This window comes from Mesoplodon bidens (genome assembly GCF_964165515.1).
Source record: "Mesoplodon bidens genome assembly, chromosome: 8".
NCBI lineage: Eukaryota > Metazoa > Chordata > Mammalia > Artiodactyla > Ziphiidae > Mesoplodon > Mesoplodon bidens.
The window spans coordinates 98,946,483-98,965,951 of NC_138165.1; the positions used below are offsets into that span (position 1 = coordinate 98,946,483).

Genomic DNA, 19,469 nt, shown 5'->3' on the forward strand with positions numbered 1-19,469 from the left:
TGGCTCAATATTTTTCTTGATTCTAGAGGTAGTCAGTATCCTTCCACTAAATTTATTTTTTTCCTTAAGAAACTCCAGAGTTTGTTTCCATGCCTTTCAACAGAGAACATAATACACCCAGAATCAGCAAATTGAGTTGACCAGTGTCCCACAGTGAGTCAGCAGGTGGAAAAAACCTGCCTCCTGATTCTCAAGGACCTGAATTAAACACTCTACTTCTACTTCTTTTTTTTTAAAGAGCTTTATAGACATACATTATATTTAATCATTTATGGTCTTTGCTTTATCCTAGTATCTTAAATTTTCTGATTCATTCCTGGGGTAACAGATCACCTTGACACTTCAGAGTGAAGAGTTTTTTTTCTTAACAGAAGATATATCTCAATTAACTTCTATGGACACTGTGTTCTCATCTCGCAACAGAATTTTCTTTTCCCCTCTAAAATTGTCTATCAGGTTATTTCAATACTTTATGGCCTTTTCTTCAAGGGCTAGTAATTCACCAATTCCTGTTAATTGCCCGGAGTCAATGTTCCTGTACAGATTTGACATAGCAAGTGCTCAATAAATATTTATTGGTTTATTGATCTCTTATTAACAGCTAAATAAATTCTAGGCAATTCAAAATGGATGAATGTTTACAACTACAGCAGTAGGTGATTGAATTGGCATGTCACAAATTCTATTAGATTCTGCCCTGAACCATACTCAATACACCTAACTCTGGGAAAAGGCAGAAATGAGTGAAATCAATCTCACTAAAGCCATTTAAGAGAATATCACATATACATTTTGCTTGCATAGGGATCTCAATCAAACTAGAGGGTGATTTTGTTCCTTTTCTTATCTCTTGTTCATTGTCTAATTCTGCCTTTGCTATCTAATTATGTGCATGCCACCTGAGATGATAATTATACTTAGGATTATGAGTTAAATTCTAGAGAGTAAAAGAAAGATTTTGACATTGTAGAGTTCCATGAGTTTGATAGTTTGCAAAACCTATAGTGTCAAATATTTTTATATCTAAAATTGTGATAGTTCTGTAATTCAGTTTTGTTGAATATAAATCACAGCCTTAAGAAGAAATAGGCAATGTTTCTTTTAATTTGCCGAGATTATGACTTTACCTGAATGAATTATGGATCCTCTTTCTCTTATTCCAAATATCATATTATTTTCAATTTAAGAAGCATTCATTAACTGTGTACTATTATTCATATAATGAACACTGAATCACTGACACCATAGCTTAGTGCCTTTCAAATAGTAGGAATTCAATAAAAAGTGATTAAGAGACAGCACTTTGACCAATAGGGACTTACTTATTCATATAGAGAATTAGATAACTAAACAAATAACTATCATACATGGCATAAGACTTGCCGTGAGAAAACTTTAAGTTAATTTCTGGATTTAAAGGAGAGAAAATTATACTTAGAAAAGGTGAATTTAGAAAGTTTTGTTTACTTATGGCCACATGGCTTGTGGGATCTTAGTTCCCCAACCAGGCATCGAACCTGGGCCCTTGGCAGTGAAAGCCTGTAATCTTAACCACAGACCTCCAGGGAAGTCCTCTTAGTCAGACTTTTAAAAGAGAAGTATGATTCATTACATCTGCCTTGATTTTTTTTAAAATTTATTTTATTCTATTGTTATTTAAAAAAAAATTTTTGGCAGCACCGCACAGCATGTGGGATCTTATTTCCACCTACATTTCGCTGGCTGGAACTAGTCGTGTGGCTGGTTAACTGCAAAAGGCTGGTGAATATAGTGTTTCTGTGTGTCCAGAAAAGAAAGGAGCACTGGACATAGGCAAGCATCAGCAATCTCTTCCAAAAACTTTTTTCTGAAGTAGGTTTTGGGGATTTAATATGATCCTTGGAGAGGGAATGGATACTTGGATATTTCAGAGAGAGAAAATAACATGTACACAAGCAAAGAATGAAGAGGGGCTGAAGATTATACTCAGGAAATTGTTAATAGCCAACATTCACTGTGACATGAAATAAGTGGTTAGAGGATAATGCAAGAGATCAGAATGGAAAAGCAGGCTTAGAAGCACTGCAGGGACTTGATATCTAGAACAAAACATGTAGAACAAGTTTAGTTGACAATGGGGTAGTAACCGGATGTGTGTCTTAGTGAGATTCCTTTGCACAGTATGTAGGATGAACTAGAGAAAGGAGAGATGAGAAACCCAGAAAGCATTTGGAAGATATTAGAACAGTTGAATAAATATATCATAAGAATCTGAAAAAAATGGAGAAGAGGAAAAATTGAAGAGATATGGTTCAGGTAGCACTTCTAAGACTTATCAGGTGGCTGAATCTGGATGGAGCAAGAGAAGTCAAACATAATTTCAGAGTGGGAACTCCAAGAACCTAGAATTGGTGGTATCGATAACAGAAACAGGGAGACAGGAAAAAGAATTGTTTTCAGGTCAATTCTGAACATGCATTAAAATATATGTAACATATGAAGGAGAAGGGCAATATTGCATGGTGGTCAAGAGTTAAGAGAGATGTTGCTGGTGTTAATCATCTTGAACTTAAAATCCTAACTCTGCTACTTACTGCTTGTGTATGTAGCTTAGTCTTTCTAAACTTAAATGTCCCCATCTCAAAATAAGGATAATAATAGCAATTCTGACATAAGGTTGTTGCAAGCATGAAATTAGTTACTTCTCATAAAATTTTTAACACACAGGAGATGCACAATAACTGTTAGCTGAAAAAAAAATGATGATGTAAAAGGATAGAAGTATGTCTATGTTACAGAAGAGGGGTGTGATGAATAAATTAGATATCTGGTGCATAGTGAATTGTCTATAAATGCTTATGGTAGGAGAAGTCATCAAGAAAGCACTCTATAATTTGTTGAGATATTAATCTATAAGTGCCCACCATGTATTTTCCTCACTTTCTTGTTCTAGCAAACAGACAAACTTCAGCATATCCTTGCCCCAGAATTTTTTTTTTTGTCCAGCAGAAATCAAATACTGCTCAAAAACTGTTACATGTTCTTTATTGTACAAAGCCCAAGTTTATTGAAGAGGTAATGCTGACTGTCCCAGAGAAAGAACAAATAGAGGGATTAAGTGTTTTCGAGGTCAAGAAAAGAAGATAAATGATTTTGTTCCTCACACTTGGAAGAAGTTGAAGGTTTATGGATCGTGCAGAGAGTTGGAGATCTAGAGCTGCTATCTGTCATCACTTTGGGGTGGAGGACAAGATTTGCCTGAGGAAGTAGGACCTAGACTGGGGGGTGGTATCTAGACTTACTAAATATTATTCTGCCTGAAGTGTATGTAGACTGGAAACAGTAATGCAGCTCTACTTGATGAAACCTCTGATCTGAGACAGAGGGCATTCAAAAGGCATCTCACATTCAAATGACATTCAAAAGCCTTATGAGAGATGACTGGAAAGGCTTCCAGATGATTTGGGACTGTGCCTTATCTTCGTGGAGCAAGAAATGGCAATAATGACTGAGATTGATTTCCCACAGGCCTGGGTACTCTGAGTAAGCTTCAGGCAACTTAACGAAGAGAAATCTAGAAATATAATTATTTCTTCCACATATGGAATTATAGTGTAGAGTGTATATGCACAACACAGCCACATGGGGATTATGAACTTGAAGCTCAAGAAGAAGATTGGAACTAAATGTAAAAATGAAATTGATCTGCATAAATAGGGTGGAAGGTACAGGGATGATGAGATCCTTTTGGGGAAATACACAGGGAGAAGAGTTCCAAGGAGAGAATCATGGGGTGGGGATCCATGATGTAGAGAGGGAAAGAGACCGTAGGTAACACTGTGTTATGAAAGCCATGGTCAAGGGTAAGAGTGTCCAAGAAAAGGATGCTTCCACGTACCAAATGCTGCAGAGTTTGATGTGGTCCGAGACAGGACATTGAAGCTGCAATTTAAGAGACTGTTGGTGTTTTCTTTTATGCCAGTTCATGCACATTGACTGTGCACTATCAAGAAAGTTGTGTTCTTTAATTTATAAAGAACATTCAAATAGAAGCGAGTGTCCCATAGGAAGATACCTGAAAGTATTAATGAGCCTGGGTTCATTGAACAAATGCCCAAATAAGCAGGATGGCTGTACCCAGAGGAAAGTGTAAACTGTGTTAATAAAAGTGGGAAAATGTGAATGATAACCAAAATCTCTGAAAGGCAATGTCTATGCATGTTAACTTAATCATGTTGTCAGAGGATAATCTCTACATGATTTCAATTATTTTAAATTTATTGAGACCGATTTTATGACCCAGCATATGGTCTACATTGGTGAAAGTACAAAGGATGTGTATTCTTCTATGGTTGAGTGTAGTGTTCTGTAAATATCAATAAGGTCAAGATTGTTGACAGTGTTGTTTAGATCCTCTATATTTTTACAGGATTTTTTTCGTCTACTAATCCTATAAATTGTTGAACAATGGGTGTTAAAGTCTCCTACTATCGTCATGGAATTGTCTACTTATCTCTTTAATTTGTCAATTTTTGATTCATATATAGGAAGGGCGTTTTTAAGTGCTAACACATTTAAATTTTTTAGGTCTTGAGAAGAATTTACCCTTTTATCATTATGAAATATTCCTCTTTATAGCTTGTATATTTGTCTTGAAGACTTTTTTCTGATATTAAAATAGCCCTTCCAGCCTTCTTATGCTTTCTGTTTTCATGCTGTATAGCATGTATAGTATAGACTATATATAATCTTTCCATCCATTTATTCAACCTACTGATATCTTTATATTAAAGAGTATCTCTTATAGACATCATCTAGTTGAGTCTTGCTTTATGGTTCATTCTGAGTGTCTCTACCTTTTAATTGGAGTGTTAGTCTATTAATATTTATGTAATTATTGCTATGGTTGGATTTAGACCTTCTTTTATCTTATTATTTTAGGTGGCTTATTATTTATTTTCAGTCATTAATTCTGTCTTTTGTTCCCCTGTTTCTCTTTTACTGACTTCTTTTGTATTATTTGACTTTTATAGAATTCCACTTTAGTTTATCTATTGGCTTTTAGCTATATTTGGTCAATGCATTTTAAATATAATTTATGCATTTAAAATAGTATACTTAAAGATCAGAATTATATAAGCAAAGCAATATGTATGGTTATATTTATTACTAAGGTCTTATTAAATTATAAAATCTCATTTCAATCTGTATAGTTTTAGAAATGTGGAAAATTTACAGGGTGCCAGAAGAGAAAAACAGAAATGATAAAAGGGTTGGAACTAGAACCAAAGAAGATAAATGAGCAGACATAATTTGGCCTGAAAAAGAGAAAGCTCAGAGATAACATTTGCCTTTAAATAGATGAAGTATTTTCATGTGGTGACCAGCTGTTTTCATCTCTACTCAAAAGAGAAGAAAATAACATTAATTGTAACAAGGTGGAATTTATGGTTGCCAAGGGGAAAAATGTCTTTACTAATTCTGCAAATGTGTCATGGTGCTAAAGTTACTGGGAAATGTTAAATAACATTTACCTCAATGTCTTTAAGAAAGCGTTCTGTGTTTCCTTGATATCTATCTGCCTGGCCTCATTCCTACAGAAAGCTCATAATCAATTTGCCCTTTATTATTTTTAGTTAGGTATAGATTACCTAGATGCAGGGAAAGATTAAATTATATTGGGGATTTAGTAAAATACTGTAATTTTGAAGCTAAATGCAAAAGTTATTCTTCACTTGATATACTTGAGGAAAATGTCTGAAAAAAACATAATATTATTTGGGGATAGTGTTGCAGATTTAGCAAATACAAATACAAATTACAGGATGCCCAGTTAAATTTGAATTTCAGAAAAATAGTAGATTATTGTTAGCATAAGCATGTTCCATGCAATAACTGGAATATACTTATTCTAAAACAATATTTGTTATTTATTTGAAATTCAAATTTAAGTGGACATAGTACATTTTATCTGGCAATGTTACTAAGGGATACATACATTTAAAATTATAAAAGCATCTGCTGCTTAATTCTATGTAGGGGCAAGGAATGAGATGTCTTTGACATGTATTTGAGTGTTTCTCTGAACTAACTAGATATATTTCAAACTTTGATCAGAGATGTGGGAGGTATGTTTCTGATGTAGTGAGCAGCTTTATCATATTTTCAACTTTGTTTAGCTCTCATTGGAACATCCATACCCATTTACCAAAAGAAACATGATTTTTAGAATACTTCCTATTAATTTGTATGGATATAGATAAACTGTTTGAGTTTCCTCTCCCTTCTGTTTCTGAAGTTTCAGACACTAGAGTATAGAAGTCACTGGACAGTGTACAAGCTGAAGTATGGATATCGTGATAGTATCCAAAGATGACTGGCATTAGTTCTTTCCCTCTGTTCCTCACTTCAAGAGGTGAAGAGGATAATTTCCTTCCTCTTGAATCTAGGCTGATCCTAGTGACTTGTTGACCAGTAACATGCATTGGATATGACTTTCTAAGACTTCTGAGGCCAGGTCATAAGAAGACTTGCAGCTTCTGCCCAAGTCTCTTGGAATGATTGATCTTGGGACACTCTCTCTTAGAACCCAGACAGCATGCTGTGAGAAGCTCAAGCCACCTGGAGAAGCCACTTTTGGTGATTTAACTGTCCCTGTTGGACTCCCAGCCTACAATCATCACAAACTGACAGTCATTCAAGTGACCCATCTGGGACATTGGCAAAGACTCTCCTTAACCAAATATTAGTCAAGCTCTTCAGAGTCCTCTTCTAGGTCAACATTCAGCCTTGGCCTCATCCTTGCCAGACCTGCATAACCCAGTATTAGCAAGAATACTGCAAAGTCAGTTTGGAGAGAATCCTCCTCCCCCTGCCTTGATATCTGATCACTCTTGATATCTAATCAAATTCCTCATTCCCTACTCTTGATATCTGATCGCTCTGGTCTGCCCTCAGAAAGAATCCTGTTTGGTCAGTTTAGCAAGAATTCCTTCTATTCTTGATATCCTCTCTTAGTAATTTTCCAGTAACCTCCTAGTAATTTCCCCTCACCCAGGTCGCACAATTTACTACAAATCCACACTTGTTCTTGTAGTGTTCGGAATTGAATCTAATTCTCTACCAAGGGTTCTTTTCCCCATTGCAATAGTTTCTTAATAAACAAATCTGTTTTTACTTCTTTAACTACTATCAGGTTCTGAAATTAATAACATTTCAACCCAGTTGAACTTTCAGCTGACTATAACCACAGCTGACTGCAACACAATGAGAGACCAAAAGTGGGAACCTTCCAGTTGAGATAAATAGCATATATAATGGTGATAAATAATAATAAATTGTTGTTTTAAGCTACTAAGTTTGTGGATGGTTTATTTTGCAATTGATAACTGAAATATTTATCTGAGAAATTTTTAGAAGGTGACAAATTTTCATCAACAGAGTACATTAGTGGATAAACAGATACTGTGTACCTTTCTGGTCAATATTAAGTTCAATATTTTAAAAATATAAAAGTGTTTTCCTAATTAGATAGTAAATAATACTTGATATTGGGCAGCACTTATAGCTGAGTTGAAATTAATGGAATCAATACTATTTTATCTTTTTTTCATATTGCACAAACAAGAGGAAAAATCATTATCAATAACATTCTATTTATTAATATTTTCTACTGCTTTATTCCCATTAGCATTCTCACCATGTTACCTAATTTAATCATCTTAATAAATATATGATACTGCTGTTATTACCTCTGTTTTACTAAAGAGGAAACTGAAGTCTAAAGTGGTTAAGTAACTGTAGTTAATATTTCACAGTCAGGTTTATATCAATGCCTTCACATTTCAATTCCAGGCTCTTTTCCAGGACACTCAGGCCAGACTGAAATAATAAACCAAAATCCAAATCTGGAAGTATCAGGCCCAGTTTTTGAATTCTGAGGCCATTACTGTTCCGAGGAGTGAATATTGCTTTACTTTTGGGAAATTCACACTGGGAGAGACTTGGTGTTTTCAGAGGTAATCACACAATGAAAAAATCACTTAGATTGAATTTCACTCTGGAGATGATAATATTAGTTTTCTCAAGTTTCAGTTTTGAGTTTTATTTTAATGAGAACAAAATGTGCCTTTATGGAAGGAAATGTGAAACCCAGAGAGGGAAGTGCCTTGATCCAGGTTTCAGGATGGACAATGGCAGAGAAGCTACTAGAACCCTCATCTCTTGATTCTCACCCCGGAGACCTCTCCAGAAGTCTCAGACCAAGAACTGTAATTTGGTAATATATGTGTGAGTTCCCAAGGAAACCTCAGTGAAAAATGCATCTAATATGTGTTAAATCTAGACACAGTTTTGCCACTGCAGACAATAAAAGAAAGCCCCAAGAAAAGATTCCAGGTGAAGCTAGGTGCTGCTCAATGGGAAGACATCTTCCCTGGGCAGCCTCAAAAATACAGTGCTTGACACCCCACTTGTCACTTCGGTCTCCATAATCAGGTGTTAATAAGATAATCTAAAGCAGTGCTGTCCAATAGGATGTCCTATATTAATAGAAATGTTTTCTAATTAACACTGTCTAATAGGGTAGCATTAGACACATGTGGCTACTGAGTGCTTGAAATGTAGCTGGTGAGACTACGAACTTTTTAATATAGTTGAACTTTAATTAATTTAAATTTAAATAGCCACAAGTGGCTAGTGGTTACTATATTTGACAACTCAGGCCAGACCATAAGGGGATCTTGTCCATCTTTGAAAGAAGGAGAAAAATATAAGCAGCCCTCCCTACTTTTGGGGTTAGATAATTTCTGCTATGTTAGATCATAATGCTAATGGAAGCACATGTCACTGGTTTTGAATCTTAAAATCGTATTCATATTTTCTTGCATGTTCATTAAAACTAATGTTTAATTCAATATAGCAGAAAGAGAAAAAAACAGTTAAAGTGGTGTGTGCTTCCTTTAGCAGATGCTTTATTGTTCCTCCCTCTTAGCCTCACCTCCCTCCATCCAAAGAACAAAGGAAATGGGCTGGGAGTAGGGTTGTCAGAGAAAATACAGGATGCCCAGTTAAATTTAAGATAAATAATTTATTTTTTTGGCATAGATATGTCCCCTATGTAAATTTGGGGCACATTATACTAAAGGCATTATTAGTTGTTTATCTGAAATTTAAATTTAATTGTGCATCTTAGATTTTTAGTTGCTAAATATAGCAGCCTTAGCTGGGAGACCAGCACGGGAACCGCTTTGGGGAGTTGGTTTGTACTCTTTGCCTAACAGAGAAAGGAATAGCCCCTCTTGGTGTCAGGGGAAGTCTGAGAAGCTCTAAGCTCATGGGCAAGGCAGATAGACTGCTCATCTTCACAGGACAGCAAGGTGGAAACTGCACAAAGCTACTCTAAGTAGGAGTAGTTTGCAGGGAACTTCATCTGCTCGACTGGATAGACTCATTGTGGTGTCAGTGAGATCTGGAAGCTTGGAGAATTATCACAAAATTCTTAGTCTCATGTAAGCACCATCCAAATTAAGAAATAGAAACTAATCAGCTCCCCAGAAGTGCCTTAATTCCTCTTCCAATCACTACCCTTGCTCATCCTCCAAGACAATCGTGCTGACTTCCTATACCATAAATGAGCTTTGCCTGTTTGGGACTTCATATAAATAGAAGCCTGCACTGTGTCTTCTGTAGTATGAGTTTGTTTCTGGAAGGAGAAGAAAGGCATTGGCAATCTCTCACATTACCTCATGCAATCAGAGATGGAACACATTCCATGCTGGTCTTTACTCTCTATGGACTATGGACTTCTATTTATGATTCTGTCTTGGGTGATAGCCCTTTGTGGTCCCAACCATGATTCTGGGTGTTTCTCTCAGGCCTCCACTCCTCTGTGGAACCTGAAATTAACTTCTGATCCACCTGCCCTGTGTGATTCTGCCTGATGCTCTTATCCACATCTCAGTCTCCCAGGGACTCACACACATCTCTTGGCACAAGCTGCCTCCTGCCTGGCTCACCTCTCTGAGTTTTCTTCTTCTCTGGGCTCTTGGCTCTGTAGTTCTTCACTGTTTTAGTAGCTGTTTAATACCTTCAAGTGGATTTTTGTTGTTCAACTTTGCTAGTTGTTCTCAGCAGGAAAGCCAGTCTGGATTACCCAGTCTGCCATTTCTAGAATTGGATTCCTCCATATGTGTGATCTTGATGCATTCCACTAATCACGGACAGGACTAGAAACCCAGTCAGCCTCAGATCTATCTGAGCTTCTGCCAGAGAAGGACACATTTCTGGGCCAGAATCAAGTTCTTCAGGGCCCAGAGAATGAGATGAGTTTCACTGGGACATGAACCAAGGAAACAGCAGCAACATTTGGGCAGAGTTCATGCTGTCTCCTCTGCTCCAACTAGGAAAACAAAAACTCAATAAGATGTTGAAATATGCTAGAATGATTTTCCTAAATCTGGTTCATAACTTGAGGTCATGAGCTTTTATCTTTTTTTTGAAAAAAAGGAGTTTATTATTGTTGAATCACACATTACAATCATGCTGTCAAAAACCCATTCGTTAATTTAACATTCATTTAAGTTGAGTGATTAAATCCTAATAAATCAAGACCCCCCTTCCCTCAAAAAATATTCTTGGCTTTACCTAACTTTTTAATCAACTAGCTAGCACAAATAGGATTGTTGGTCTAATTTAAAAGGAATATGCAGTAGTTAAAATGACAGGTTCATGGAATGTTTTCTACCCACCCACCCCCCATCACAACAGCAGAAATGAAAAATGTAATATTGAGGCACAAATGAGATAAAGTGAAATATTCTTCACATGTTGCCATATATTGTGTTATGATTGTGGTTTTAATAACTTTCTGGATGAATCACTAAGAAGAGCATTGACATGTTTTCTGTCCAAATTTCTGAAAATGTATTTTATTTTCTTCCCTCTGGACCTTAATTTTCTTCCTGACCTTTGCCAGCAAGGAAAGATTGTCAATAATTTTATTAGCTCTCATAGAAAAAAGGTGGAAAGAATATCTTACTGATTGAACAGTGTGTGGAAGCTACGATATGACCCAGTAAATACGTTGTTAAATTACTTTTAGAATATAATATATTTTCCCTGGCACCTTCAATACAAAATTCCTCTGCTTTGAAGCAGTATTATGGAATGTTATAGTGATTTAACTAAAGAATTTTAGTTCTTACCTCATTGCTTTCTCTCATAATGAAGAGAACTTTAAAGCCATTAGGATATCCACTCAACCAGGGCACAGAGCTTTGTCAATGGTCTTCACTGGTATGCCCTACATGTCCAGAAGAGGCTGGCACCATATAGTAGCCTTCAGTAAATGCATGTAGAATAAACAAATGAATAAAACCATAGAACTGTAGAATATTAGGGACTAAATGAAATTCAGAGATCATGGAGGCCAAATCCCTATAGATAGGGAAACTGTTAAGGATTACATCTTCAAGTGACACATTCAAGGTCAGAGATGGTAGAATGATGGAGAAGCATCTAAAACTCATATCTAATCTCATGATCCCAAATTAGTGCTCTTGGCCTCCTGGTCTCATAAGTCCAGAACTAAATATGGTCTTGAGGTTGAAACTGGGCTATGCCACCCAGGTCCCACTCCAAGGAAGGATTTGCTGTAATAGCAGGCAGATTAACTTTTTAGGGTCTGTAAATAAGCACCTCAAATGAGATACAATTTTCCTAGGGATGCTTCTACATTGTGGGATGTAGAAAGGCCTGGCCATTTCTGCTCCATGTGGGGCAATCTGACACGCCATACTTGTTGGATTTGCCAATATTTTGAACCCAGTTGAACCCAGTTTAATTTCATCCTCTGCTCATTTCTGCTTATTCTCTTTTCCTTTCACTGGTGTTGATCCCTAATAAATAGCTTACATCCCAAACTCCATCTAAATGCCTGCTTCTAGAGATCCCAAGCTTTGATTGGCCCCTTAATCCATTAAGTCTGTCTCCTCTAAACAATATTATAAAGTTGGTATTTCTTTATACTGTCTTTCAGAACTACATTCTCCTTAAATCCCAGGTCACCATTTCTATATTGCCACCAGGTGCCCCACCACCCTATGAACTTCATACTGAAGTTCATATCCTAAGTTCAAATCCTGGTTCCCCCACCCATTAATTCTAAAGGTTATGATTTTTCTATTATACCACATTGTCCTAATAAAACTCATTTCTCCAAAATCCCATTCCTTTAGACCTCACTGATATCATAAAGACAGTTAAGAAGTTAGTCAAATAAATTAACCTCCACTATGTTGACTTTCCTAATAAGTTACATAAATGTAAGTCATTTAATTATAAACTCTGTAAATTTTGGTTCTATCTCTTTACCTCTCTTTTTCCCCTGCAGTGATAAGTATGTGATTCAAACAATATTTATTGAGTAACTACTATTTTCCCTATCTTAAACATGTTATCTTCTTTAATTCTATCAACAACTTTATATGGTAGATACTACTATTGATATTTCTAGATATAATACCACTTTGCAGTTGAGGACATTGAGGCTCAGAGAACTGAAAAGACAAATCCAGGCACACACAGCTGGTAAGAGGTAAATCAAGATTCTCAATTGGCTTTTCCTTCTCTAAGTCTTGTGCTTTGTTAAGGCTCTAAAAGAGAAACAACAGATACTCAGACAATCTGTTAGCTGAAGGTCTCTCACAGGACCAGTGAATAAGGCAGAAAAGTGTCCTGGAAAGACAGGCTATGCTTTGGAGACTCATGCACATAAGTTTGAATCATGACATTGGGCAAGTTACATTACTTTTCTGATTTTAGTTTCCTTAATCGTAAAATGGAGATTATGTCTCTGCCATACATGTGCCATGTGGGTTAGAGATAATGGATTAACATTCCTCTCACAATGCATGGCACATCAAAATGAAAGGTGGTTATAATCACTAGTACCAATAGCATCAGTAATGCATTACCTGAATGCGTTACTTAAATTAGATGTAGATTATAAGGGGTTTGTTTACCTGTGTGAACAAGAGGTCCAGGAACCATACTTCATTACTCTCTTCCTCAACTTCACTTTTATTCCAACTGAAGCATGACAAGTGTATTTTAACAATGGGTTCCACATACCAAGTACCTTTTTAGTTAAAACAGCTCTACTTAAAAATCTTTAGTTAAGTGTTGAAATAGCACAAGCCCATGACTGCAGCTTCTAGCTAATCTACTTGATGCTTTATAATCAAGTAAGTACTCAGCTTTCACAGAAATGTCAGGTAATGTCCCTGTTTTAGTGGGTACATTTGAAAGGAATGGTGCTAGCTTAACCTCAAAGAAATGCAGTGTCTAAAACAGTATTTCTGTTTTAATGATATGATACACATTACTCAAAACAGACTAATAAAATGTCTTTATATTCCCTTTAAATATGTAATTTAAAATGTTTGCTTAATAATAACTTTGGTTTAATAGCTGCAGTTTTCCTTAAATAATATAACTCTAAATGTAAAAAAAATAAATGAGCTGTGAAAAATAGTTTGGTTACTTTAGTTTCTAGATTGTAAATATTAAGTGATAGCCATCCTGTTTCTGGTCATTTATAAATTCATGAAATTCCATTAGTTTAGCTGGAGTTGCCTACAGATCTTGATGATATAATTATAACTACAATAGTAGATTAGCAGTATCTCACTGACACTGTAAAAACAGATTTCAAAAAGGCATTTGACAAGGAGAGATTTCATGGGGAGGAACAGGGTCACAGTTTTAAGAGAGACAGTCTGCTTTGGATAGCTGAATACCCAATATCTAATTCCCCCTTCTTTCTCAATGGTATAATTAATTATGGGGAGTGGTGGTGGTGATGATAGCAATGTGTCCAGCTACAAAAAACGGTATCTCCCAGGCTTTTTGCAGGTAAAATCCATTAAACAACTAAATCCTGCTCAATGAGATGTAAGTGAAATTTGTTGGGTAGGGCATTGAGGAAAAGAAAAATCTTTACTAGGAGGGCTCTTTGGCTGGCATGCTCTAATTGTCCCTTGCTCTCTTCTTTCTTCCTACCTAAAACAAAAACATGGATCACCCCCTTTATAACCACGAGAAGAAAACACAAGCAAAGATGGCTGGGTTGAAAGAGAGAGAGTCTGGACCCCTGATTCCATCATGGAACTATTATAAGAGCCCTAAGCAGCCTCTTCCAGTTTTCTAGTTACATGAGAAAAAGGCAACTTTTCACTATTTTGAAGTTTCTTGTTACTGCAACTAGGAGCTGAATATAATTCCCAAGTGGTAAGTGGGTATACTTTGAAAAGGAAAAACCTGGACATATCTATTTTTTCTTAACATAAACTACAGAGAGTAAAACTAAATCAGTCTTCTTGGCTGTCAGGGAAGAGTAGAACATAAAAGGAAATCTTAAGAAAGTTTGGGGAAAACTGGATTCTAGCTTGTGAGATTCTTGACAGCAGAGACTACACTTTATTTTGGGTTCCTTTTCTAGTGCCCAACACAAAATGAGGCACATTGAAATGTAAGGTGGCCAAGGACCCCTGTTTGCCCAAGATTGTCCCAGTTTTAACACTGAAAGTCCCTAATCCCAGAAAACTCCTCCACCTCAAGCAAGTCGGGACAACTCGTCACCCAACTCCAGGTACTCAATCTATTTCGAGGAATGAGTAAATTAAGCCAGAGGGGAGTCTGAACGTTGTGTCACAGAACCCTGTCCTCATGCCTGCCCTCTTCCAGGGCTTTGTTAATTACCTGGATGAGGATATGAATAGGACAAAAGTCAAATTTGTAGAAAACAAAAAGTTGAAAGAGAGAGCAGATACCTTGGAATCCAAATCCCATAATCGTTTTACACACTAGATGATGGACAAAATATTACTAGAGAATTGGGGCAGGTATTGTTTTACTTGTGAGATAAGAGTGTGTGAGGGTGAGGGACTTGGTTAACTGAAAGCTCTGTTTATTCAATAACATGTCTCCCCCCAAAGCTAAGAGATTCTTAGCCTTTATAGATAGAAATAAGATCCAGGTAGTGTGTATAGACTCCACAGATGGACCTTTGTGTCCCATGCTGGGTGACATGCTGTAAGTGCCATGTCAGCCAAGCAGATTTCTGTCCAAAGGACACCGATCAGAATGGTTGGGGGAGATGGATCCATGACATTTGAGCAGTTGTTGGAGAATGCAGGGAGGTTTAAAGTGAGAAGAAAACTATCAGGGAAACAGAATAATGCTGTCCAGAGTCATCAAAGATTTCCCTCTGGATAAGAGGCTACCTTTACTATGTACTTCACTTTCCATTGCTGCCCTAACATATTACCTACAACTTAGCAGCTTAGAACCATACAAATTTATTAACTTACAGTGCTGGACGTTAGAAGTCTGACATGGGTATTAATGGGTTAAAATCAAAGTGTCGGCCGGGCTGCATTACTGCTGGATGCTCTAGGTAGACTCCATTTCCTTTCTTTTTTCTGGTGTCTAAAGGCTGCTCACATTCCTTGGCTCATGTCCCCTTTTCTTCATTTTTAAAGTCAGTAACGTAGCATTTCTCTGACCCTACTGCCATCCTCTGACCATCCTCTTCCTCTTTTCTCCTTTTTAACGACCCTTGTGATTATATTGGGACAGCATATATAATCCAGGATAACCTTTTTATCTGCTGATTAGCAATTTTAATTCCATTTTCAACCTTAATTTCCCTTTGCTGCCTAATAATAACATATTGATACATCCTGGGATTTAGGAAGTGGCTATTTTGCAGGGGTGAGGGGTGATTATTCTGCCTACTATGCCTATTCTCTGTAGTTACAGATAAGATTTACTACCAGTTGGGTTAAAATTATAATGCTGTGAGTGGAGCGAGCTGAGTCAGGCAGAAAGTTCCTTATCACTTTAGGTACCAAGCTGTGAACTTGATTAGCAATCAAATTCTAGAATTGTGCTACCAATATAGTAGCTACTTGCCACATATGGCTATTTAAATTTTAATTTTAATTAACTGATTAGTCCCTCAGTTGGCCTGGCCACATTTTAAGGACTCATAGCCATCTGTGGCCAGTGGCTACTGAACTGAACAGTGCAGATAAAGAATATTTCTACTATTTTTTCAGAAAATCAGTTGCACAGTGCTGTTTTAGTCTTTCCACTCAATGTATGGTTCAGGGACCAGCACATCAGCATCACCTGGGATCTGTACCCACAATAGAGTCTTCACCTCATAACCTAGAGAACATCCAACCATCACATGAAATGTCATGGAATTCTAAAGAGTCTTTCCGGGGTTCTTTCTTTTGAAAATTGTTTTTCTTTTTGATTATAATGTCAAAGTAAATTTGGTTATATCAATCTGTTGATGATTTTTTTTTTTTTTATTGATCACAATTTATTTTAAAGTCATGAAAAGCCAGCAACAGGCTGGACAAATACTTGATTGTATCCATGTTTCCATGGGATGGGGACAGCAGCACTGAGTTACACAATGAGATCAACACTTAACTTCCTTTCCACCGTCCTGGCAAAATTTTTGTTAGATAATGCAAAGGAGGGGCAGCTACTGAATCACTGGTGGTTTGAACCATGCAAAAACAACAAGTAATAGAGTAATAGGTGTGCAATAAACATCTGAATGCTGAATCTTGGGCTGAAAAAGACAGGAAGAAAAATTATCACAGAAGGTAATGGTTGAAAGGCATTTCAACTCATAATTTTTAAAAATTAATCCAAGAAATAAGCTTTTTAAAAATGTCTTCCTGTCACCTTTATATAGGGCAGCACAGTCCAAAGGCAATTTTCTCTTTTCTGTTATTTTTTAGGTCGATAACACAGAGTGGTCTGCTTCTGCCCTCTTTTGTTCCACATGAGGGGAAACATGTAAAACCACCTAAAAATCTTCCTTTAAAGCTCTGGGTTATAGAAATGATCAACAAACAACATTTATTTCACACCTAAGCATAAATAGCTAAAATGAAGATTACTGTTCACTTTCCTCTTCCATTATTTCAATTCTGCGAGGCCCATAGAGTAGAACATAAGCTATATGCCAGTCTCCACCACCAGAAAGCCTCAAGATATCCTCTGGTGTCACGATGCTGACCTTATCATCATCAAACTTAATCCACTCATCTTGTTTCCTTTTCACCCATGATACATAATGACCTGAAGAGCTAGATCTTCCCTGGTGCGTTAGCACTGCTTGTAAGTCATAGTATCCACAATTATTGGAGCCAATGTCATCAGCAAAAGAAAAGGGTTCATACTTAACTTCTTTTGGGGGGCTACTCTTTTTGTCATTTGTCTTTGGCTGCTGATTTACTTTTTTATCTTCCAGATCCTTGAATTTTGATCGAAAAGAAACCATTTTCTCTTGAAGTTCTGGTGTACATAGTTCATACACATCCAACATAAGAGGAAATTTAACATCCTTAAGAACTTTGGCATTCACAGATTCCTTCTCTTTATAAAAAAATCGAACCATCTGAATAGTCAAGTAAGCAGGCAACCGGCTGATCTTGGAAGATTTGATGTACAAAGCATTTCTTTGCAATGTTGGAGACTGTTTGGTGATTTCTTCCTGAAGTCGCAACTTAAGTCCTGTAAAAAGATACTTGACTTCTTGATTGATAAAACAGCTAAGCTGAAGCTGACTTTCCTTTCCTTTACTGACTTCTTCTTCTTCAGATTCTGTACATTTCATGGTAGTTTCAAATTCAACTCCGAAGAACTGATCAATTAAACTTTTCTTTTTAGAAGGTGTCACTGCTGGTGCAGATGAAGAATCTGTCTCTTTAACAGTATCATCCTCTATAGCTTCCAATTTCTGTTGCAATACTCGCATCATTTGTATCCAACATTCATTAGCATCCTGTTGAAGATATTGTCCTTGTTCGCCCTTCTCTGCAAACTGTGGAAAAGCCATGTGCAAAAACTGCAGTAGAATAATAGGTGGAATACTAGAAGAAGTTTTATCCATGGAATCAAACAAATCTCTAAGGGCTGCAGTAATATACTGTGCTGAAGCCATTTCCCCTGAAGCTCTCAAGGCACCTGCATACCTTTTAAGGGCATCTTTGAGTTCGGGTACAGAACGAATACACTGAACTGTAGCATTCATGTAACAAGTGTTACCAAGGTTTGTCAATCCACATGGTAATTCCATAGCAGATGCTAACTGTTCTTCTGTCATGTCTTCTACGAAGACGGTTTTAGCTGAGGGTTCCTCAGGAAGAGCATCTGCTGACCCCATCATTAGTAAAGTCATTCCATTTTTTATTTTGATGTTTCCCCAATCATCATCCTTCAATGTTCCTCCTTTCACCATAACCTTCTGTCTGGCCGGCTGGACTCCAGTCAGTGCAAAAAGCTGAGCCTTGAACACCATCGGAGGTTCATCAGTATTCAGTTCTACACCTTCAAATTTCTCCTTTCCCCATTTCACAGTAACTTTCCCAGATTCTAGAGGCTGCCTGCATTCCTTGTCTCATGGCCCCGCTCCAGCAAAGGCATCACTCCGACCTCAGCTTCCGTCCTCCCAGCAACTCTTCTCGATGATTTTTTTTTTCATTTCCTCATTTGCTTTATTGTGAATGGAAGGTGTGGTATGTAGAGAATTTATTTTTAATGATAAAAGGTGGTCTAAGAGAGGAGCAGATGAAAACATGGATGGAGTATTCTAGATCAATGATCATCCTTCTTATGTTCATAAGGACAGAGAGACTTAGGAATATTAATGTACACAACCCAAGGAAACGTATCTGTTTCAGTTACTACTGTTATGTAACAAATAACCCCAAAACATAGTAGTGTAAACAACTGTTTTTTTCTGTTTATGATTTTGTATGTCAGGAATGCAGGAAGGATGCAGCTTAGCAGTTCTCACTTGGGGTCTTTTATGTTGTTGGAGTTACATATCAGCTGGCATTGTGGTCATCTGAAGGCTTCACTAAGCTGGGCATCTAAGATGGTGCACTCATGTGGCAGGCAATTGATGCTTACTGTAGGCTGGAAGCTGGGGCACCTGCACATGATCTCATCAGTATTTAATCTTGGTGAAGAGGGATTTCTTATATAGTGACTGATATCACTTAAAGCAAATGTCTGGAAGGAATCAAATGGAGGCTGCACAACATTTTCTGACCCAGCCCCAGAAGTGACACACAGCCATTGTCACCACAGTCTATTTTTCACAAAGGAGTCACTGAAGTCAGCAGAGATTGACCAAGATGGGGGCATAAACCTTGCCTCTTAATGGGAGACATATCAAACAAGTTTCAGACATGTTTCAAAGCGACCACAATACATAATAAGTGGAATTTGAGCTCAGGCAATACTAGCAGTTTTGAACCACAGTGCATTTTATGTTTTACCCTGTTTTAGAAAAAGCAAAGATATGCTTCTGCATTTTCTTTAGCCAGTGTTAAGAAAAAAGTAAATCAGTCAGACATTTAGATGACATACAAAAATGTTAGGAAGTCCTTAGAAAA

The 19,469-nt window shown here is 36.9% G+C and overlaps 1 protein-coding gene across 1 annotated transcript; it reads right to left on the minus strand.

Moving 5' to 3' along the window:
- Positions 1-16,364: 16,364 nt before the first annotated feature.
- On the minus strand, positions 16,365-18,424 carry LOC308622043 (ubiquitin carboxyl-terminal hydrolase 14). Its single transcript, XM_081243095.1, has one exon. The coding sequence runs from the start codon at positions 18,365-18,367 to the stop codon at positions 16,961-16,963; it is 1,407 nt and encodes a 468-aa protein (XP_081099221.1). The 5' UTR covers positions 18,368-18,424; the 3' UTR covers positions 16,365-16,960.
- Positions 18,425-19,469: the final 1,045 nt, after the last annotated feature.

Coding starts and splice junctions, on each gene's coding strand:
- LOC308622043 (XM_081243095.1), bottom strand. CDS start 18,367: ATGGTGTTCAAGGCTCAGCTTTTTGCACTGACTGGAGTCCAGCCGGCC.